General features: G+C 40.0%; 1 protein-coding gene across 1 annotated transcript; it reads right to left on the reverse strand.

The window, feature by feature from the left end:
* On the reverse strand, window positions 1-25049 carry LOC108711820. Its single transcript, XM_041585722.1, has 3 exons — window positions 22857-25049; window positions 3388-3434; window positions 1-2844 (listed from the first exon to the last, which is right to left on the reverse strand). Exons 1-3 carry the CDS (start codon window positions 24539-24541, stop codon window positions 1295-1297), a joined length of 3282 nt encoding a protein of 1093 aa, XP_041441656.1. The 5' UTR covers window positions 24542-25049; the 3' UTR covers window positions 1-1294.

Below are 25049 nucleotides of genomic sequence, written 5' to 3' on the forward strand. Positions count from 1 at the left end.
TCAAAATTTGGCCCTTGATAAATCTGCCCCTAACAGTTAATTTTAAGGTGAAAAACCCATTTAAAATTTTACTTAGGGGTAGGTATGTCCATAGGGGAAGTATTTTCAGCTAAAGATTATTCTGCGTCAGGTACTGCCTTATTTAACTCATCCATCCTGGGGTCATCCCATAATTGTGGAAGAAAACAAATCTCAATCGATTGTCCCAGAAGATCTGGCAGCCAATCAAAGCCGAGCTTCCCGTTTGCGTTATTAAAATGTTACATACGGGAAGCTTTGGTGAGATTGGAAAGACTTTGTTAAATAATATTCATATTCTACAAAAACATGATATATAAGGAGTTCCCTTCCTTTGTTATATTCTGTGCATTGAACCGTAACTTTTATTTTATTCTTTTCATGTCATATTTTGTGATAAGAAATACTGTAAAAAAAATTTCAAAACCAAAACAATAAAAATCTAAATTAAAAAAAAAGCACTTTAAAACATTAATAAAAGATCGAAAATGCAGTCACCTTCTTGCCCTCATTAACATATGGCGACTTTTTTTTTTAATAATTTTTTTTTTTTAGAAGAAACAATTAACATTTGAGTTCAGGCAGCTGAGATGGCTAACAATAAAGCATAATGATATTGTCACATTTTTAATGAGGAATACCATAAATATATTTAGTTAATGTGCGTAAGATAATTTGCATATATTCAAATTTCAAGTAATAAGTTATAAATTGTGTCTACAGCTTTGATTTTCAGCTAATATGCTATTGATATGTTTGTATCATACGAATATAGTAAAATGAATCAATAATATGGAAAATGATGTCTCTGTTACTGTTGTGGACATTTTTCAGCACTCCCCCCATTTTCTAGCCCTAATCTATCACCACTTCTTAATAAAGTACCTTGTGGCGTATTCTCCATTAATAATCACCTTCTCTTTTAATTAACAGCACCAGATTTATGCTTTCAAGAGACTTTGCCATCCCTGACCTTCATTATAACACAAAAAGCTGAATCTTGGGGGAATGGGGACATCTTTAGCTGAGAGGGGAGGGAGACTGGTACCAACAGATAAAGGGGAAAGAACTGAAGGATCCGAAGGAGGACTAACAGATTCTTGTTCAGGCAGAAGGAACTGAAGGCAAACTTGTGAACAAATAAATGGAATTTACAGGCGATTAATTAAAATGGCTTCTCGATCATAAATATGGCGCCAGCACTTCTTCTTTCCTGGTATAAAAGACTGAAGGGGAACTCAGGGCATAGCCTTTCCTCATATAAGGGACCAGTGCCCTAACTAATGATTCTTATCGAGGCATTACCACCCCAGCCAAATATATGAAATGCAGCATGAAGGGGCTCAGTGAATGTGGCAGTGAAGGTGTGTAAGTGTCTGATTGGCTCACTCAGCTCATAAAAGGACAGACGTCCCGCCTCATAGTCCAATGAGATCCTGATTCTTCTACAAAGAGTCACATAATCTAACTTGGTTTCATTACCGTCGTGTCTCTTCGAGCAATTATATCCCCATCTGCACAAACTCCAGGACTTGTTATTACTCCCAATGCCAGTTTGATCCCCTCTCCTCTCTATACTGGTATAGGCCACCCCTACCTCCCAGTCCCCCATTTCACTGCCCTCCACTTCCCAGTAATGTCGCCCTGAGGAAAAGCTCTTCGTGCTTAAAACCTGAGCAGCATCCTGAAATCTCTCTGGGGTGTGTGAGTAACGTTGTTCAGTTTTTGAGTACAAAGCAGTTTTTTTGTCCCCTGATACAGATATTTTATACCCAGTCGTCTTTATATCCAATAACAGGTCTGCAACCTTCTCTCCATAGATCCTTCCCTTTATCCAAGTAGAAAACTCAGCTAAGCCTGTGAGTAATGTCTCTGAGACCTGATCCACATCCAGATCCCCTACAGCAGGGACATTTATATAATATCCATCAGCAACTCTATCGGATTCCTGTAGGACAGTGAGTGGATCTGCCATGTTGCACAGCTCCTCAATTTGATGGATCTTCCTGGGCAGCTCGTCCTTCTTTATTTCCAGCTTCTGCATTAGATCTGAGAGTTGGAGAGAATGCTCCTCTTTCTGCTTGGAAATCTTACTCAGGAGTCTCTTCTCTAGGACTTCCCACCACTCCTTGATGTCTCTAAACAGGGCAGTGACTGTCTCTGTGTCACCGGCTGCTTTTCCTTCCACATCTCTCCTGAGCTCCTGCAGCCTTAGGATTCGTTTCTCATTCTCCTCTATCTGTGGACTCAGGTTCTCCAGAACATGCCTCAGTGTCTCTTTCTTCTTCTCAGAGGCCTCACTCAGCACCCTGTGGCCCCTGTGCTCACCGGCCAGACAGCAGGACACACAGACACAGACAGACTCCTCCCAGCAGTAATACTCCAGAACCTTGTCATGTGTAGAGCATTTTCTGTTCCCCACAAAACTGGTGGGTTCCGTTAAGATGTGTTCTGCTGACTTGCTGTGCACCCTCACATGATCGTCACACAGAGAAGCCTCACAGTTCAGACAGGATTTAGCAGCAGGTACAGGAGAGTGAATACAGTAAGTACAGTAGATCCCAGTCCCATCATGCTCTGGGTGACTAGAAAGGAATCGCTCTGCTATGTTACCCAGAGTTCTGTTCCTGGGCAGGGCAGGGCGCTCCTCATACTCTGCTCTGCATTCAGGGCAGGAATAAGCCCCAGATCCCTCCTGGGTGCCCAGCACCCTCTCAATACAGCCCCGGCAGAAGTTATGGCCACACGGCATCATTACTGGATCAGTATAAATGCTCAGGCAGATGGAGCAGCTCAGCTCGTCTCTCAGATCAGCGGCCGCCATCACTGAAGCAGAAAAAAAACCAAAACTGTAAGTTCTCTTTCTAAGATACCAGCTATCCCTTCTCTATACACAGGGTGCAGCAAGTTTCTCTTGCTCCATGGCTACCCAGTAGCTGTAGTGTTGTATAGTTAAATACAGTATAACCCGAATTTACGTCCCCGGATCTTACGTTTTCACGCATTTTACGTCCTTTTTTTGTGGTCCCCCCCGCCTCAATGCATTTCTATGGGTGTTTTTCCAGTTTTTTAAATTTTACTTTCCCTGATTTTACATTGTTTTTTAAGGCTTGCCCCTACCCAAACGCTAGGTTTTTAGATTAAAAAAAAGCCCTTACCCCCGTGATTTAAGGCTCCTTAAACTTCAGAATCCTCCCTGCAAGTCTGTCCTGAGATCCCGTTAGAAGCAGAAGTGGGCGGGTAGCTGTGCCGGGAAAGGAAAACGTGACCCTGCAGGCAAAAGTGACCAGCACAGTGAGACTGGAGAAGGAGGGGCTGAGAAAGGTGACTGTGCAGGCAGAAGTGAGCTGTGCTGTGCAAGTACCTGACCCATGCTGCAGATGGAGAGGGCTGGAAACATAAAGTGGAGAGTGATGCTGGGACACAACACAGAGGACTAAAAAGCAGTCGGAAATGGTGAGCTGTGTTGAAGGGGGAAGTACATGTGAACTTTTAAATAAAAAAATGACTCCTATACTTATTTCTTTACATAAATGTGTGTTTAATATATTTCCCTTATTTTACATCTTCCCGGATTTTACATCTTTTTTCCATGGTCCCCTGAAAAACGTAAATTCAGGGTTTTACTGTACATAAAACTTTATTTTAGGTATCAACATTCTTTTAAAAAAATTGCATTTTCATTCATTTAGTCCTTTATATCTATTTTTGTCATGGAACAACACTCTAAACGTGAGAATTTGTACTACCGGTATTTTCAATTTTTTACTATTGCTATCCATATACATTTTTGGAAATAGTCTTTGCCTACAAAGCAATCAGTTCCTCATTTTCTATCTATGCTTTCCCAATTACTCTTTTACAACAGTAGTATTTAAAGGCTGTAAAAGAAGTCTCTGTTCCGTCTGATTTGTAATTATTAATTATTTATCTCTTCTATTAAAGGGCACCAATCATGGGCAATATCATTTACTAAGTAAATTCACTATGTGAAAGTTCAAGAAATCCGATTTTTAAAACAGTTAGAATTGTTTGTATAATGTAAATGATCAGCTCACTATTCCTTCTGCAAGATCTCCCCTATCTCCGCTGCAGTTCTAGCTGAGGCAGCCATCTTGGATTTCACTGGCTCCTCCTACCTATATCTTCCCAGCCAACTGCAGCTCTGAAATCTCGCACATGCTCAGTTGAAATTTTTTGTTGCTTATCAACCCTTCTAAGCTATTTTCAAATCAGCCAAACGTCTGTGTGTTAGCTGCTGTTCAGTAGTGCTGCCACCTGCTGGAAGTTACTGTGTGTCCTTCATTTGCATAATGACATCACCAGCAGGGGACAAGATAGGGAAATCTCCTGATACTTCTAGTGGAGGAGTTTACTAAAACAAGGCATTCTGGGTAGAATACTCAAAGCAGTGCTAGAATCTGAGCATGCTCCTGAAATTTGCATATTAGAGTCTCTGTTATAGTCACAGTATGGCCTCCTTCAGTGAAAGAACCCATTTGACAAAGTAAGGGATTTTTTTAAAACCTGCAGTTTTTTCAAAAAACTATATATATAGTTTGATTAAACATGTTTAGCTTGTACTGGTCAGATTGTTAATATGTGTTTGATTTTGGCTGTGATAGGTGCCCTTTAACTTTGTCACGTCTGAGTTAAGCCACATGGGGGGTCCTTATATTTCCTTCTTAAGAGAATAAATTGAAAACAGTAAGGGGCACATTTACTTAGCTTGAGTGAAGGAATAGAATAAAAAATACTTCGAATTTCGAAGTATTTTTTTGGCTACTTCGACCTTCGACTACGACTTTGAATCGAACGATTCGAACTAAAAATCGTTCTACTATTCGACCATTCAATAACCGAAGTACTGTCTCTTTAAAAAAACTTCGACCCCCTACTTAGCCACCTAAAACCTATCGAGCATCAATGTTAGCCAATGGGGAAGGTCCCCATAGGCTTTCCTAGGTTTTTTTGATTGAAGGAAAATCGTTCGATCGATAGATTAAAATCCTTCGACTCGTTCGATTTGAAGGATTTTTCCTTCGATCGTATGAACGAAGGAAATTAGGTAAATCCTTCGAAGTCGAAGGATTTTACTTCGACGGTCGAATATCGAGGGTTAATTAACCCTCGATATTCGACCCTAAGTAAATGTGCCCCTAAGTGTTGAAACTTCAATCTAAGTATTGCATGTGAATCAGGGCAAGGACACACGTTTGCATTACGTCCCTCCAAGAAACGCATCGTCTCTAAGCAGATTCCTGTAGTTGCACTGAGGAGCGCTGGATACTCAATGTGTGCTTTGCCTTTAAGTGTTTCACACGTGTTAGAAACCAGAAGGCATTTGGTGTTTGCTGTGCATGCTGGGAGTGCTGACTGAAAAGAGGGAGTTAGTGGAAATAACTGGCTACTGTGTTTTCTGAGGGTTGCCTGGCTGAATTAATTAATCTCTTTTTTCTCTATAGGTTTGAGTTAAGTTGGTGGATAAATATGTTTTATATATAAATATGATATAGTTATTTAAGGGGCACCTTTATTAGGATTAGTATTAGTGGGGGGAGGAGAAGGGGCAGTGGAGGCTAATGAGGGAGGGAGGTTTGTTACAGTTACGATAGGAAGTGGGGGATGGAAGGGTAGGGGGGCTGGTCCACAGCTTGTTCAAAGCAACAGATTCGCAATTTTGGGTGAAGATACTGGGGAGGAAAGCTCTGAGCTGGTGTGTATGGAGCAGACTGACTCTCGGAGCACCCTGGGGGGCAGTGTCTCTAAGGAAAGACAACTTACAGTTATAGGGGATTCGATTATTAGAAATGTAGATAGTGTAATCTGTCGTAAGGACTCTTCATGCCCAACAGTCTGCTGCTTGCCTGGTGCTAGGGTTCTGCATGTGGTGGAACAGTCTGCTGCTTGCCTGGTACTAGGGTTCTGCATGTGGTGGAACAGTCTGCTGCTTGCCTGGTACTAGGGTTCTGCATGTGGTGGAACAGTCTGCTGCTTGCCTGGTGCTAGGGTTCTGCATGTGGTGGAACAGTCTGCTGCTTGCCTGGTGCTAGGGTTCTACATGTGGTGGAACAGTCTGCTGCTTGCCTGGTACTAGGGTTCTGCATGTGGTGGAACAGTCTGCTGCTTGCCTGGTACTAGGGTTCTGCATGTGGTGGAACAGTCTGCTGCTTGCCTGGTGCTAGGGTTCTGCATGTGGTGGAACAGTCTGCTGCTTGCCTGGTGCTAGGGTTCTACATGTGGTGGAACAGTCTGCTGCTTGCCTGGTACTAGGGTTCTGCATGTGGTGGAACAGTCTGCTGCTTGCCTGGTGCTAGGGTTCTGCATGTGGTGGAACAGTCTGCTGCTTGCCTGGTACTAGGGTTCTGCATGTGGTGGAACAGTCTGCTGCTTGCCTGGTACTAGGGTTCTGCATGTGGTGGAACAGTCTGCTGCTTGCCTGGTGCTAGGGTTCTGCATGTGGTGGAACAGTCTGCTGCTTGCCTGGTACTAGGGTTCTGCATGTGGTGGAACAGTCTGCTGCTTGCCTGGTACTAGGGTTCTGCATGTGGTGGAACAGTCTGCTGCTTGCCTGGTGCTAGGGTTCTGCATGTGGTGGAACAGTCTGCTGCTTGCCTGGTGCTAGGGTTCTACATGTGGTGGAACAGGCTGCTGCTTGCCTGGTGCTAGGGTTCTGCATGTGGTGGAACAGTCTACTGCTTGCCTGGTGCTAGGGTTCTGCATGTGGTGGAACAGTCTGCTGCTTGCCTGGTGCTAGGGTTCTGCATGTGGTGGAACAGTCTACTGCTTGCCTGGTACTAGGGTTCTGCATGTGGTGGAACAGTCTGCTGCTTGCCTGGTGCTAGGGTTCTGCATGTGGTGGAACAGTCTGCTGCTTGCCTGGTGCTAGGGTTCTGTATGTGGTGGAACAGTCTGCTGCTTGCCTGGTGCTAGGGTTCTGCATGTGGTGGAACAGTCTACTGCTTGCCTGGTGCTAGGGTTCTACATGTGGTGGAACAGTCTGCTGCTTGCCTGGTGCTAGGGTTCTGCATGTGGTGGAACAGTCTGCTGCTTGCCTAGTGTTAGGGTTCTGCATGTGGTGGAACAGTCTGCTGCTTGCCTGGTGCTAGGGTTCTGCATGTGGTGGAACAGTCTGCTGCTTGCCTGGTGCTAGGGTCCTGCATGTGGTGGAATGAGTGGACAGATTATTGGGAGGGGCTGGGGAAGACCCGGCGGTCTTGTTGCACATTGATACCAATAAGAAAGTTAGAGGAAGGGGGTAAGTCCTCAAGAACAAGGTCCCCAAACTTTTTTACCCCTGAGCCATATTCAAATGTAAAAGAAGTTGGGGAGCACCACAACCATGAAAAGTGTTCTTGGGGTGTCCTATTTGAACTCTGATTGGCTATTGGTAGCCCCTATGTGAACTGGTAGTACAACTGTTTTTTATGAAACTAAAACATCTCCGAACCTGGAATTCAAATATAAGCACCTGCTGTGAGGCCACTGGGAGCAACATCCAAGAAGTGGGTGACCAACATGTTCCTCATGAGCCACTGGTTGGGGATCACTACCAGGATTAAATATATGTTACTAATGCAAAAAGCCTGACTGGTACCATGGGAGAGCTGGAAGTACTGGAACTGGGGATCTGAGGGAATGGACCGGTACCTGGATTAAGGGGCCCATTTACTTAGCTCGAGTGAAGGAATAGAGGAAAAAAACTTCGAATTTCGAATGGTTTTTATGGCTACTTCGACCATCGAATGGGCTACATCGACCTTCGACTTCGACCTTCGACTTCGAATCGAACGATTCAAACTAAAAATCATTCGACTATTCGACCATTCGCTAGTCGAAGTACTGTCTCTTTAAGAAAAAACTTCGACCCCCTAGTTCGCCACCTAAAAGCTTCCAAAGTCAATGTTAGCCTATGGGGAAGGTCCTCATAGGCTTGGCTAGCTTTTTTTGGTCAAACAAAAATCGTTCGATTGATGGATTAAAATCCTTAGATCGAACAAATGTGTAGGAAACCCACGGGTTGTTTGTTACTTTCATGTAGTCATGTAGTTAATTAACCCTCGATATTCGACCTTAAGTAAATTTGCTCCCATATGTCTGTTAATCATGAAAAGCAATCACATTCTCTAACTTGACCTTTCCTTAATAAAGCCATGGTTATTCCTACCTATAATGTCATTCTCCAGAACATCATTTTCAATGTGATCCCTTAACAAGCCTTCAAATGACTTTCTCTCCACGGATGTCAGACTTACTGGCCTATAATTGCCAGGCTGAGATTGTAACCCCCTTTTTAAATACCAAGAGTGGAAAACATTGTCACGGCTAGAAAATAGACAATAGTAACTGGCTTTACTAAGACACTACACTAATTCTCACTATTGTCTATGGCAGGGTAGTTTGTAGCCACTGAATGTAGCCACTACTAGTGTTTTAATTGCCAGATCTCTCATGAACAGTCTATTTTTATTTGGTTCAAATTCTTTCAAGAGGGTTTTGGCAAAGGCCAATGGCATTAAGGTCCAAATTTGAACCTTTTTGCTCTTTTGGTTGGTTTGCTCTGATTGGTCCAAAAATACAAAAGTCTCTTTAAATTTGGAATCTTATTTTGTTCCTAAAGAAACTGTGTGTAAATGTAAAGTACCTCATGAACCTTTTGAGGACTGCACCACTAAAGGGCCCATTTACATCCGCCAGAGGAGCAACCAAAGGGCAGTTTTGATTGTAATCGCCGTGTTTTTAATCAGTGCAGAGTTTTTTCCTGGAATTCCAGCATTTTTGCATTCAAGCACAGGATACACAGTAGATAACAGATAAGTACTACTATAGTTTATATAAACAAGCTGCTGTGTAGCCATGGGGGCAGCCATTCAAGCACAGGATACACAGTAGATAACAGATAAGTACTACTATAGTTTATATAAACAAGCTGCTGTGTAGCCATGGGGGCAGCCATTCAAGCACAGGATACACAGTAGATAACAGATAAGTACTACTATAGTTTATATAAACAAGCTGCTGTGTAGCCATGGGGACAGCCATTCAAGCACAGGATACACAGTAGATAACAGATAAGTACTACTATAGTTTATATAAACAAGCTGCTGTGTAGCCATGGGGGCAGCCGTTCAAGCACAGGATACACAGTAGATAACAGATAAGTACTACTATAGTTTATATAAACAAGCTGCTGTGTAGCCATGGGGGCAGCCATTCAAGCACAGGATACACAGTAGATAACAGATAAGTACTACTATAGTTTATATAAACAAGCTGCTGTGTAGCCATGGGGCAGCCATTCAAGCACAGGATACACAGTAGATAACAGATAAGTACTACTATAGTTTATATAAACAAGCTGCTGTGTAGCCATGGGGGCAGCCATTCAAGCACAGGATACACAGTAGATAACAGATAAGTACTACTATATGTCCCACCATTTAAATATTCAGTGTCCCAGAAAAAATCTGATTTTACCTCGGAAAATGTCTCTTTATCACTGCACTGACCCCTCCCTGTTGCTCTTCAGGATAGAGTGAGATATTGACGTGTACTTTTATACTTCCACAGGAAATGGTCATAACTGTGACTGACATTCCTATCTGTCCAATAGCACTGCTTGTCCCGCCCCCTCCCTTAATTCTGTATCCTGCCACAATGTATTGCTGGCACTCATTCTATACTGTCAGTTCCCACTTGAACTTTTGTCATTTAATCTCAACTGCAACGTCAATGTACAGCGGGAAAACAACTAAATTGATAAAGGGAATGGAAGGGATCAGTTATAGGGAAAGGCAAGTTGGGATTGTTACACTGGAGAAGAGACAGTTAAGGGGAATATGATCACTATATATAAATATATAAGGGGATATGATCACTATATATAAATATATAAGGGGGATATGATCACTATATATAATATATAAGGGGATATGATCACTATATATAAATATATAAGGGGATATGATCACTATATATAAATATATAAGGGGATATGATCACTATATATAAATATATAAGGGGGATATGATCACTATATATAAATATATAAGGGGATATGATCACTATATATAAATATATAAGGGGATATGATCACTATATATAAATATATAAGGGGATATGATCACTATATATAAATATATAAGGGGATATGATCACTATATATAAATATATAAGGGGATATGATCACTATATATAAATATATAAGGGGGATATAATCACTATATATAAATATATAAGGGGATATGATTACTATATATAAATATATAAGGGATATGATCACTATATATAAATATATAAGGGGGATATGATCACTATATATAAATATATAAGGGGATATGATCACTATATATAAATATATAAGGGGATATAATCACTATATATAAATATATAAGGGGATATGATCACTATATATAAATATATAAGGGGATATGATCACTATATATAAATATATAAGGGGATATGATCACTATATATAAATATATAAGGGGGATATGATCACTATATATAAATATATATAAGGGGATATGATCACTATATATAAATATATAAGGGGATATGATCACTATATATAAATATATAAGGGGGATATGATCACTATATATAAATATATAAAGGGGATATGATCCTATATATAAATTATAAGGGGATATGATCACTATATATAAATATATAAGGGGATATGATCACTATATATAAATATATAAGGGGGATATGATCACTTTATATAAATATATAAGGGGATATGATCACTATATATAAATATATAAGGGGGATATGATCACTTTATATAAATATATAAGGGGATATGATCACTATATATAAATATATAAGGGGGATATGATCACTTTATATAAATATATAAGGGAATATGATCACTTTATATAAATATATAAGGGGATATGATCACTATATATAAATATATAAGGGGGATATGATCACTTTATATAAATATATTAAGGGGATATGATCACTTTATATAAATATATAAGGGGATATGATCACTATATATAAATATATAAGGGGATATGATCCACTTTATATAAATATATAAGGGATATGATCACTATATATAAAATATATAAGGGGATATGATCACTTTATACATATTAAGGGGGATATGATCACTTTATATAAATATTAGGGGATATGATCACTATATATAAATATATAAGGGGGGATATGATCACCTATATATAAATATATAAGGGGATATGATCACTATATATAAATATATAAGGGGATATGATCACTATATATAAATATATTAAGGGGGATATGATCACTTTATATAAATATATAAGGGGATATGATCACTATATATAAATATATAAGGGGGATATGATCACTTTATATAAATATATAAGGGGATATGATCACTATATATAAATATATAAGGGGGATATGATCACTTTATATAAATATATAAGGGGATATGATCACTATATATAAATATATAAGGGGATATGATCACTTTATATAAATATATAAGGGGATATGATCACTATATATAAATATATAAGGGGGATATAATCACTTTATATAAATATATAAGGGGATATGATCACTATATATAAATATATAAGGGGATATGATCACTATATAAATATATATTGATATGATCACTATATAAATATATAAAGGGGATATGATCACTATATATAAATATATAAGGGATATGATCACTATATATAAATATATAAGGGGATATGATCACTTATATAAAATATATAAGGGATATGATCACTATATATAAATATAAGGGGATTTGATCACTATTATATAAATATATACAGGGGGATATGATCACTATATATAAATATATAAGGGGATATGATCACTATATATAAAATATATAAGGGGATATGATCACTATTATATAAATATATAAGGGGATATGATCACATATATAAATATATAAGGGGGATATGATCACTTATATAAATATATAAGGGGATATGATCACTATATATAAATATATAAGGGGATATGATCACTATATATAATATAAGGGATATGATCACTATATATAAATATATAAGGGGGATATGATCACTATATATATACATATATAAGGGGGATATGATCACTATATATAAATATATAAGGGGGATATGATCACTATATATAAATATATAAGGGGATATGATCACTATATATAAATTATATAAGGGATATGATCACTATATATAAATATATAAGGGGATATGATCACTATATATAAATATATAAGGGGATATGATCACTATATATAAATATATAAGGGGGGATATGATCACTATATATAAATATATAAGGGATATGATCACTATATATAAATATATAGAGGATATGATCACTATATATAAATATATAAGGGGATATTGATCACTATATATAAATATATAAGGGGATATGATCACTATATATAAATATATAAGGGATATGATCACTATATATAAATATATAAGGGGATATGATCACTATATATAAATATATAAGGGGATATGATCACTATATATAAGGGGATATGATCACTTATATATAAATATATAAGGGGATATGATCACTATATATAAATATATAGGGGATTTGATCACTATATATAAATATATAAGGGGGATTTGATCACTATATATAAATATATAAGGGGGATATGATCACTATATATAAATATATAAGGGGGATATGATCACTATATATAAATATATAAGGGGATATTGATCACTATATATAAATATATAAGGGATATGATCACTATATATAAATATATAAGGGGGATATGATCACTATATATAAATATATAAGTGGGATATGATCACTATATATAAATATATAAGTGGGATATATCACTATATATAATATATACGGGGGATATGATCACTATATATAAATATATAAGGGGATATGATCACTATTATAAATATATAAGGGATATGATCACTATATATAAATATATAAGGGGGATATGATCACTATATATAAATATATAAGGGGGATATGATCACTTATATATAAATATATAAGGGGATATGATCACTATATTAAATATATACGGGGGATATGATCACTATATATAAATATATAAGGGGATATGATCACTATATAAATATATAAGGGATATATCACTATATTAATATATAGGGGATATGATCACTATATATAAATATATAAGGGATATGATTCACTATATATAAATATATAAGGGGATATGATCACTATATATAAATATATAAGGGGGATATGATCACTATATATAAATATATAAGGGGTTAAGGAAGGAAGTGGTGTTACAGGGAGAGTTGGGAAGTTGTGGGATTGTTTCCATGAATCAGTGCTAGTGATGTAAATACATTACAGAGGTACAAGATACATTTGGAACAACCTAAGTATTTGCTTCATTTTACATGTAACTGCTCTTTCTTCCCCTTTATTCACTTATTTGGAATGGAAGTGAATTTTTTGGGCAGTATTGTTATATAATACACAAAAGCCATGAATATCTTATAAACGATGACTAGTCATATGTCACATGACTCACTAAAACTTAATAAGCAGCTTCATAAGTAACCTCAGAGTTCCATGATTTGTAAAATATTTATATGATTATGGAACTGCGCGGTGATTATAATATCCTTATAATACACAAAAGCCATGAATATCTTGTAAATTATATCCTTATAAACGGTGAGTTGTGATGTCATCAGTTATAAACGGTGAGTTGTGATGTCATCAGTTATAAACGGTGAGTTCTGATGTCATTTCTGTCACATGACTCACTGAAACTTGTGTATTATAATAAATAAAGTACCCCCAGTTGTAAAATACGAGGATATTATAAGTTACCTCGGAGTTCCATGACCTGTATAAAAACACTCGGCCTTTGGCCTCGTACTTTTATATGGTCATGAAACTCCTCGGTAACTTATAATATCCTTATATTTTACAATAGGGGGCACTTTATTCACTATATAAATACAGCTGAAAAGATCAGTATCAGAAGGGGTGGGATTGATTTTTAGTAAGAGAGGAAATAGTTACTAATTTAGGGACTGGGGTCAGGGAGAATTTTTTGCAACTTTTTTATCAAAACCCCAATAAATGAGCTCAGGGGTGTATAGGCAGAGACACCCCAGTATATTAATAGTATATTCACTGCTGTAATAAAACCACCGGGTGATGAACCCTGTTCCTGAGGTTTTCTCTGCAGCAACAGTTTCTGCACTTTGGGTGGGATACAGACTCTTGGGTGGGTGTAAGTGTCCTGCTGGGAGTTACAAGTAATTGTCAGGTGGCTCGCTGGACTTCTCTATTAGATCCTTTGTACTAGACATACTAACATAGTAACATACTAACATAGTAACATAGAAACATAGTTACATAGTAACATACTAACATAGTAACACAGTAACATAGTGACATAGTTGGCTCCCTCCTGTCTGCTGGGAGGAGCTACTGGTGAATAAAGCATCCGACCCTTCCTTGTACCTATCTAATGTATCAGCCTGTACCACTGATTCACTTCCCAGCTCTCCCTGTAACACCCCTTTCCCTCCTCTAATCTCATTGGCTCCCTCCTGTCTGCTGGGAGGAGCTACTGGTGAATAAAGCATCCGACCCTTCCTTATACCTATCTAATGTATCAGCCTGTACCCCTGATTCACTTCCCAGCTCTCCCTGTAACACCCCTTTCCCTCCTCTAATCTCATTGGCTCCCTCCTGTCTGCTGGGAGGAGCTTCTGGTGAATAAAGCACCCGACCCTTCTTATACCTATCTAATGTATCAGCCTGTACCCCTGATTCACTTCCCAGCTCTCCCTGTAACACCCCTTTCCCTCCTCTAATCTTATTGGCTCCCTCCTGTCTGCTGGGAGGAGCTACTGGTGAATAAAGCATCCGACCCTTCCTTATACCTATCTAATGTATCAGCCTGTACCCCTGATTCACTTCCCAGCTCTCCCTGTAACACCCCTTTCCCTCCTCTAATCTCATTGGCTCCCTCCTGTCTGCTGGGAGGAGCTACTGGTGAATAAAGCATCCGACCCTTCCTTGTACCTATCTAATGTATCAGCCTGTACCCCTGATTCACTTCCCAGCTCTCCCTGTAACACCCCTTTCCCTCCTCTAATCTCATTGGCTCCCTCCTGTCTGCTGGGAGGAGCTACTGGTGAATAAAGCATCCGACCCTTCCTTGTACCTATCTAATGTATCCAGGCCGTGTCGCCTTTTCTGAAGAGGAGTGCAAGCGGAGTTTCAGCAAGTTATTTCTTAATAAAGGCTTTGCGATTTTAAAGTTTAATTAGTCTTGGTGTTATATTTTTCTATGTATAAAAACACACTTTTTGATAAAAACATCTTTGATGTTACTGGTCCTTTAACTACAGGTATGGGATCTATTATACAGAAAGCTCTGAAATACAGCCATGCTCATTTAGAAAAACGATTTCTTATTTCGGATTGATTTGTGTTTAATAACAAGAAATGAAGTGCAACTCATAAGAACGAATCCACGACCAGGTGAGTGATCTTGGGATTTAATTGGTTTTCATTGTCCGGATTATTAATGATCGGGGGTCACAAGGCTGAAAACGAAGCAGAAAGTTGTGACCAGAATAGGCCTTAGAAAAACCAACCCGGTGCAACTTTATTCCTCACCCTGACAAGTAATTAGCTGTTACAAATAATTAGCTAATTAATAAATGGAATAACTTCCATCAAATGCCAGTCCTCCTCCTATAGACTCACCTAGGGGCCCATTTACTTTGTTTGAGTGAAGGAATAGAGGAAAAATAGTTCGAATTTCGAAGTATTTTTTTGGCTACTTCGACCATCGAATGGGCTACTTCGACCTTCAACTACGACCTTCAACTTCGAATCGAACGATTCAAACTAAAAATCATTCGACTATTCAACCATTTGATAGTCGAAGTACTGTCTCTTTAAAAAAAACTTCGACCCCCTAGTTCGCCAACTAAAACCTACCGAGGCCAATGTTAGTCTATGGGGAAGGTCATAACAATTTTCTGATCAAAGGAATATCCTTCAATCGATAGATTAAAATCCTTTGAATCGTTCGATTCGAAGGATTTAATTGTTCGATCGAACGATTATTCCTTTAGATCGTAGGAATAGCGCAAAATCCTTCGACTTCGATATTCGAAGTCGAAGGATTTTACTTCGACGGTCGAATATCGAGGGTTAATTTACCCTCGATATTAAACCCTAGGTAAATGTGCCCCCTGGAGACGCTACTTCCCCCTCCCCCACAGCAAAATCATTTCAGGGTCCCCATAAATATAGGGAAGAAAACATTATTCATAGACATTTACTGAGACTGAGTCTGTGCCCCCACTGAACCCCCCGATGGCTCCTGAGCCCCCCAGTTTGACACAATGTGCTCCCTCTATATCAGGGGGCCCAGAAGGTGGAGCGGATCTACCAGGAGACTTTAGTTGGGGATCAATCTCAAGACACTGTCAGAAAACAATTTGCCTAAATCACCCTCATTCTTTTCCTTCAGTTATTTATTATGTTACTGTTACATGGAAAGTTTTTTTTAAAGAGACAGTACTTCGATTATCGAATGGACAAATAGTCGAACGATTTTTAATTCGAATCGTTCGGATCGAAGTCAAAGTCATAGTCGAAGGCCGTAGTATCCTATTCGATGGTCGAAGTACCCAAAAAAATTTGATTCAACGTTTTTTTACTTCGAATCCTTCACTCGAGCTTAGTAAATGTGCCCCTATGTGACTGAACCCGCTGCATCAGTAACGAGTATCTCATGATAATGTGCCCATTCTTATTGCCACTATGACATCACTTTCCTACTTGTTGCCCTGCCCGGGGGCATTACATGGGCAGCAGATATTCTGGCCTATCTGAGACAAGATTATTTTGTGTTGCTACAGAAGTGGATACTGGGCCTGTATGTAATGACATCATATAATATATATATATAATAATATAATGACATCATCATCTAATAATAATATAATGACATAATATAATATATATAATAATAATAATAATATAATGACATAATATAATATATAATAATAATAATAATAATAATATAATAATAATATAATGAAATAATAATAATAATATAATGACATATTGACAGAACTCCCCATAAGGAAACAGTATCAGTAGAGACGTGACCTTCAGAAGCAGAGAATTAATCACTGGCTGTTGGGTGAAAGTCTAAGAGCAGATTTGAGGTGACTCTTGGCACCCGGGTGCACAGTCATTGGAGGACGAGGTGCAGATGATCAATGGGGTAAATGTCCTTCTCTATTGGCTGCTGAGCCGGCGGCAGATAATGGGACAGAACCAGTTCCACTTGCTGTTACTTTCGTAGCGTCAGGGCCAGTGGGAAAATAGTAATAATGGGGGGATTGTGTGCAAGATCATGATTTTGGGTGCTCTTGTCATTAACTCTTCATGTGCCAATGACAAGTGAAGTCGAGGTGGCAAGTGCTTCAGTGACCCATTTATAATAAATGGATCAGTATAGGACCAGCAAGTTATTATTGTGTGGGTCACCCCATCTGGACCTGCACCCAACCCTTCCCACCCCATCTGGACCTGCACCCAACCCTTCTCATCCCATCTGGACCTGCACCCAACCCTTCTCATCCCATCTGGACCTGCACCCAACCCTTCCCACCCCATCTGGACCTGCACCCAACCCTTCCCACCCCATCTGGACCTGCACCCAACCCTTCCCACCCCATCTGGACCTGCACCCAACCCTTCCCACCCCATCTGGACCTGCACCCAACCCTTCCCACCCCATCTGGACCTGCACCCAACCCTTCCCACCCCATCTGGACCTGCACCCAACCCTTCCCACCCCATCTAGACTTGCACCCAACCAGACCTGCACTTTTATAGATTTGTGAGACCTGATCCCACCCTGTCCTCCAGTGACATCATAAAGTCCCTCTGGGGGTGCAGAGAATCATATAAATAAATACAAGCATTAGTTCTGTGCCCCAACAACCAGGACCCATTGGCACCTACAGAATCCTTGTGCCTCTGTTTCACCTCCCAGTGGCTGCTGGGAGTGGTAGTTCACTATCATGTGCAATTTCTGAGTATTTGACAAGGCTCCCCCAGGTCTGGACTGCAAGTCAAAATAATCCCTGTCATTACAAGTAGACAGAGGCCCAAACAGCCCCACGATGGCATCTTACAGCAGCCCCCCTGCCATTTGTTGGAACCCACAGATTGCCAGTTCCCTGCCCCTCAGGGATTATATTACATATATAGATACAGTATATAGATATATCACCATTGAGGGCGGTACCAATGAAAACGGCAAGGAGCCGATACAGCAATGTTATCACACAGGCTGCTCAGTGACTGACGGAGCAGAATCTGGTTCTGTATCAGCCTATAAGGCAACTTATCTCCTGGGCCTCACCTTCCCCTCAGGGACATAATGATTGGGGGAGTCACAGGAGTAGAACTAAAAAGGGGGTTATTGTCCCTTTAATGATCAACACAAGCCCCATTCATTGTATTTATGTTACAAAAGTGGGGCGGTACTGCCCCTTTAATACCCCAGGGTTGTTCCTCATTATCCAGACACAGTTTCATGTTATATTCAGAGAACATGTTCCGGGCCCTGTGGTGCTCTGTTCCATGCAGAAACACATACTGGGTTTAACTTCCCCTTTACTTGGATGGACAGGCAAAGAAGCAGATCCAAACTCATAAAAGGACCAACTCACCCCCCAAAACATGACATTATAAACAAACCCAGAGTTGAATTGGGATGAGAACCAGTTGTGTCACAGTGACATGTGTCTGTGCACCCCAACAGCTGCCTCCTGGGGTGCCTCAATGTCCAGTCTGTAGTGTTGGCCAATGTATGTAATGTGGGCCAGATTTGTTCTGTTGGTACCAGTGAGCTGACGCTCAGATAGTGCCCTGTATCCATCTCTATTGAGCTGCTGCCATGCTGCCCCCCTTTATTCTTTACAAGTGGATGTCCAGCTCTTGTGGAGACATTTGTTCTGCATTTTGCCCCCCTAGGATATGGAATAATGGCACCGTTATTCTTCTTCCAGTTGGGCACTAGAGTAATACTGAGTATCTTGCAGCAATGGGTGGGGCTTGTGGCCTGATATCAGGAAGATCCTCTGGACCCAACTGAATGTTACTGAGCCTTATTGCTGATTGGCTGCTTTGTAGCATAGAGACTTCATGTTTACTCTGTTGGTTCAAGAGAAGGATCTCATTATTCTTGAGCCGCAGGTTCAAATCCCCCTGAGGCACCAGGTCCAAAACATGGAGATTTTGTGTTTTTTGCTGCTTTGTAAATCTCTAGTGGAACATCCGACAGACAGATGGACACCCTTGTACTTTGAAGGTACCGAGTCTTATCTACACCTTGTTGTAAGGAGACTGTTATTAACTGAAGCTGCTTCTGACTCTGCTCATTTAACTGAACCCCAATTTAGTGTTGCCCCTGGGTGGAGAGCTGTTCATTTGTGGAGCACATCTGCCCAGGGAGTGGAATCTCTGTACCTACTACTGTATAAAAGGTGCAGGGTGCACAGCATTGCGTCTGTGGGTGCATCTGAATGACATGCAAGTTGGGGGGGTCACCTACATTACCCCCCCCCACACACACCTGCACTGCTGAACACCATCAGAACTGTATCCATGAGCCCAGAGACCTGCAGTGGCTCAAGGACAGAGTGTTAGATAGATGGGGCCCCATCACGTGATCATGGCTCTGGACTCATTCCCATACAAGTAGGGAGAGGAGTTTGGTTCCAGGGTTCCAAGGTAAGAGAACGGAGCAACCAATTCACCCTGTTTGGTGATTTCCCAGCAGGCCCTGGGCTTTATCTGCCAAGAGTTCTGGAGGGAAGATGGGGTTCTATACTGGCATTGACATATATCACAGTGACCTGTAGGGGACCCAACTGTCATATCTGAACCTAATGGGCAATGAGTCCTTGGTATTCCTTCTGGTCCACTCTCCTCCTCATCCATCCAAGTCCCCACCCTCAAGGGACCAGATTCCACTTAAACCCAACATTTAGCCCGTTATAGGTGGAATAATATTATGATTTCTGGCTAAAAACTGACCAACATCCAGAAAATCACTTCAAATGAAGGTTCTGACCCATTGGTACCGACATCTCTCTCTGGGCAGCGATCATGAACCCAGTGCTGGACCCCATGATACTCAGTCAGACTGGGGCTCAAGGCTCCTCGCTACGTCTCATAAATACTGGGGGAGCACTAGAGAAACACCCCAATAATACTCATTCATTTTATTAAAATCAGTGAATATTTTATGCTCCAATTCTGTGAACATAAATACACTAAATTTGCCCCAATCTTCCCCATTCAATGTCCCTCATCATAAGCTTCTAATAATAATAATAATATATAGAATCCATTTCTGTAATATTTAATAACATTAATGGGAAATATTAGTCAATCTGAGGTCATTTGCACAAGGAAACTCTCGGCCGGAATTCATTCCATATATTTCTTTTTTATTCAAGTTTTAACAGAGACATTTATGTGCTTATATATCAAAAATCTAATTTGTGAAGTTTTAGAGGTTTTTTTTCTACTTTGATTCACAAAACCTGAATGTTACCATATTTATTACAAGATGCAAATTTAAAAAATGTGATTGAATACAATTGTGAAAAAAAACTTGAATACCTCAAATTTGTGAGCTTACAAAAAAAACCCCTCACTAATCTCGAATTTTAAAAATGGAGAACTCCCATTGACTTCTACATGAACTCCCAAGCTTTTAGATACAGACGTTTTACATTCAAGTTTTTTGTGCTTAATACAAACATTTGAGTTTTGGAAAATATCATTCAAATTTGTTTTTGTGCAAACAAATTTGAATTGAATTTGAACCTTGATAAATCAGCCCCTTAAACATATCGCAGAAAAACAAAACTGTTAATTTGAAAAATCAATATTTTGGATACATAATTCAAGAGAATAAGGTTGCGCTGAAATAGTACAGTAACAACCAGAGAGGATATTATAACTATATATATATATACATTATTATTTAACAAGATAATTGTCAGTCTCTGTCTGTTCAAAAATAAAGTAAATTAGAGAATTAAAGTTGTGGAAAATTCATTCATGGTCAAGAATAGGCAGAATATAATAAATTAAAGTGAGGTTCCTACTCAGGAATTATACATGAATTTTTGGATGACTATTTTTTTGCCAGTATCCTGTAAGTATCAAGATATATATTATATAGAGCAAGCGTTCAGAAATATTCTCTAGTTTTTAAATCTGAATCTGATCACTTCTTGTAAACAAAGGCATCACAAAAATATTCAAACATCTTTCATTAGAGGAGTTTCTTCTTTAATGCAAAACAGACCCGGGCAACCCAGTTTTTTGAAGGGCTGTTCAGGTCAAAACTGCCAGATCGGTTTTCCAAAATAGGAAACGGGGCAGGATTCCCCAAGATTGACACAGTGATTGTCAATCACTGGTCATAGCCCCGCCCCTGATATCACCGGACCTCCCCCTTATATTATGGTCCCATCCTCGGCCGGGAGTTACCACTGGGTACGCCCTATGTACAACCTGCAGTGATAACAACTGAAACAAACTTCTTGATTTGGGCAACAGGTTTGATTTTAGCTTTAGAAAAAGTTCCTACTTCTTCAGATAAAGCCAGGAGAGCAAAATGAGGGGAGAGTTTGAATTGAGAGTTTTCTTTGTAAATAAAATTAAAAAAAATCCCTATTTTAGGGCAGATCCATAAACAATGAAAGATCGTTATGTTGGGCTCTTTACATTTGGGGCAGAGAGAGTAAGTTGAATTTTTTTGAAATCCTAAAAGAGGGTCTCCAGAATCTGGGTCAACAATTTGTTGCATTTGGGAGAAACCTTTCTTTTTCCAGTAGGGAATCAACATTTTCCTTTCATGTTTAAAGTAAAGTAAATCAAATGGAAATAAAAAAAGTTGTTACAATCACATTGTTTAAAAAGAATTTTCCATGTGACAAATGTGTCCCAATAAAGAACATTCGTCTTCATTTCAATATTTACAAATAATTCGCTGAATGTCCAAGGCAAGTCAAAGTATAAGTCAGTAAAAGTCTCTTTTTCAGAAATCCATTGGATTCGGTATCTTCTGAGTGAGACAAGGCTGAACTCTATAAAATCTGGAACGTTCAATGTACATGAAGGGATTTATAGCAGAACTGAAGATAAAAACAAATTCACTCAGAGTTTATTTTAGCTTTCGTTGAAGAAAACTTCTGAAAAAGAAAAACTTCCAATTGAGTTATTATCAACTCGGTTCTGAGTGACAAAAATAATTCCGGATTCTGCACATATTGAGCATATTTTTGGCAAGACCATAGGTGATGGTCCTACTAGGCTGGGAGCAGAATACACAGAATTGTCTATATCTTCACATGTGTCCTGGGTATTAAATATCAAACCACCACTACATTTATCCTTCACATAAAGGTGGTCCTGTATTTATACAGCCGTGTGTTCTGGGGTAATATCTATGGAAATGACCCTGGGATTCAATAAAGGAATGAGAAACACAAACACGTCCACCTTACACACAAACACACACACACACAATGGCACATGAGCAAATGGGCACACACTGGAAGCTCATCTCTCATTGGCTATGAGGGGAAGGTGGGCTTTAGGGTTAGGGGGTTTAGGGAGATGGGAGAGACTACAAGTTAGGGACTGAGGAAAACTCAGAGTAAGAAGGAGGTGCCTCTTTTTCACTTGAGGAAGGGGTTGTACCCTGAAATAATGGCTACTGGAACTGGGAGCAGAAGTGAGAAACCTAAGGGAGGCTGGTACATTACAGGGTATATTGTCCTCTTCTCTTGTTCATCTTAAACAAGCCCCCGGTACTCCCTTCCTTTCCTGGAATCCCTGGGCTAAGGGCACCTCTGGGAATAGCATTCTCTGTTGGGGAGTCAGCGATGCCATAACTCATGATTCTAACCCAGGAATCCAATGCCAAGAAGGCAGCATGGAGGGGCTCAGTGAATGTGGCAGTGAAGGTGTGTAAGTGTCTGATTGGCTCACTCAGCTCATAAAAGGACAGACGTCCGGCCTCATAGTCCAATGAGATCCTGATTCTCCTGCAGGAAGGGCCGTGGGGCAACTTGGTTTCATTCCTATCATGTATCACTAAATAGCTGCTTCCCCATCTGTACAAACACCAGGACATGTTATTATTCCCAATCCAAGACTGACCCCCACCCCTCTCTACATTGGAATAGGTCACCCCTAACCTCCAGTAACCTAATTCACTGACCTCCACTTCCCAGTAATGTTGCCCTGAGGAGAAACCCCTGGTGCTTAAAGCCTGAGGAACTTGAAATCTCTCTGGGGTTTGTGGCCGACGCTGGTCTGTACGTGAGTAGGAAGCAGATTTCCTGTCCCCTGATACAGATACATGATCCCCAGCCGTGTTTATATCCAGTAACAGGTCTGTAGCCTCCTGCCCATAGATCCTTCCCTTTACCCCAGTCACAATGGCAGCTAAGCCTGTGAGTAATGTCTCTGAGATCAGATCCACATCCAGATCCCCTACAGCAGGGACCTTTATATCATCTCTGCCCCCCTCATTATCTGCAGCTCCATGTGATTCCCGTTCCTGTAGGACAGTGAGTGGATCTGCCATGTTGCACAGCTCCTCAATGTGACGGATCTTCCTGGACAGCTCGTCCTTCTTTATTTCCAGCTGTTCCATCAGATCCCAGAAGTAGAGGGAAAGTTCCTTTTTCTGCCTGGAGATGTCACTCTGGAGTTGCTTTTCTAGGACTTCCAGTTGTTCTCTTATGCCCCTAAACAGGGCAGTGACTTTCTCTGTCTCACCAGCTGATTTTTCTTCAACTTCTCTCTTGAGCTCCTGTAGCCTCTGGACTTCTCTCTCATTCTCCTCTCTCTCTGGACCCAATTTCTCCAGAACATTCCTCAATTTCTCTTTCTTCTTCTCAGAGGCCTCACTCAGCAGCTCCACTCTGTGGCCCCTGTGCTCTCCAGCCACCCAGCAGGACACACAGATAGAGACAGAGTCCTCACAACAGTAATACTCCAGAACCTTGTGATGTGCAGAACATTTTCTGTTCCTCATAGAAGTGGTGGGTTCCATCAGGACATGTTCTGCTGACTTGCTGTGTACCTTCAGGTGGTCATCACACAGAAAAGCCTCACAAAGTGGACAGGATTTAGCAGCAGGTACAGGAGAGTGAATACAGTAAGTACAGTAGATCCCAGTCCCATTCTGCTCTGGGTGAGTAGAAAGATATTGCTCTGCAATGTTCCCCAGAGTTCTGTTCTTGTGCAGGGAAGGGCACTCCTGATACTCTGCTCTGCATTCGGGGCAGGAATAAGCCCCAGATCCCTCATGGCTACCCAGCAGCTTCCCAATACAGACCCGGCAGAAGTTATGGCCACACGGCAGAGTTACGGGGTCAGTATAAATGCTCAGGCAGATGGAGCAGTTCAGCTCATCTCTCAAATTAGCAGCCGCCATCATTGAAAGCAAGAACACAAACAAAACTCAAAGTTCTTTCTCCCAGTTTTATCCTTATAGATACAAAGGGTGTGGCAGGTTTATCTCTTGGACTTTCTGTTAACACAATAAACACAATGTTTTTATCTTTAACACTATACATCCCAGCAGCATCAACCCTTGTTACTTATATCACCTGTATATGGGACATAAGGATTTTTTGGGGGCGTCCCCATAATCTTAGCCAAAAATATGTTGTCATATTTTGGGAAGGTTGGAAGACAAAATCAGTGGAGCCAAGTGAAAATCCTCAACTTGAGTTTGTAAAGCTTCCAAAGGAAATGTATGAGAAGTCAAAGAAGGCAAAAAAAAAACTCCTCTCCTCAAGATTCATCCCTTAATTGTTATCCTGTTCAGGTTGGAACATCACATGGGGAGGGATAGTGGCCATGATGAACTCATTCTGTGGCTTTGTCAAGATGTAACCCCACCTAAGTCTGAAACCTCTTTGGGCAGAAACGTATCACTCAAA

This window comes from Xenopus laevis, chromosome 3L (assembly GCF_017654675.1).
Source record: "Xenopus laevis strain J_2021 chromosome 3L, Xenopus_laevis_v10.1, whole genome shotgun sequence".
NCBI classification, from domain to species: Eukaryota; Metazoa; Chordata; class Amphibia; order Anura; family Pipidae; genus Xenopus; species Xenopus laevis.

Excerpts from the sequence above, each read along its gene's own strand:
- LOC108711820 (XM_041585722.1), bottom strand. The coding sequence starts at position 24,541 with ATGATGGCGGCTGCTAATTTGAGAGATGAGCTGAACTGCTCCATCTGC. Across the intron at positions 3,435-22,856 it reads AGAAGAGGACAATATACCCT|CATCACTCTCCACTTTATGT; the intron begins GTAATGTACCAG and ends GTTGTGTCCCAG. Across the intron at positions 2,845-3,387 it reads CCTCTCCATCTGCAGCATGG|TGATGGCGGCCGCTGATCTG; the intron begins GTCAGGTACTTG and ends TTTCTGCTTCAG.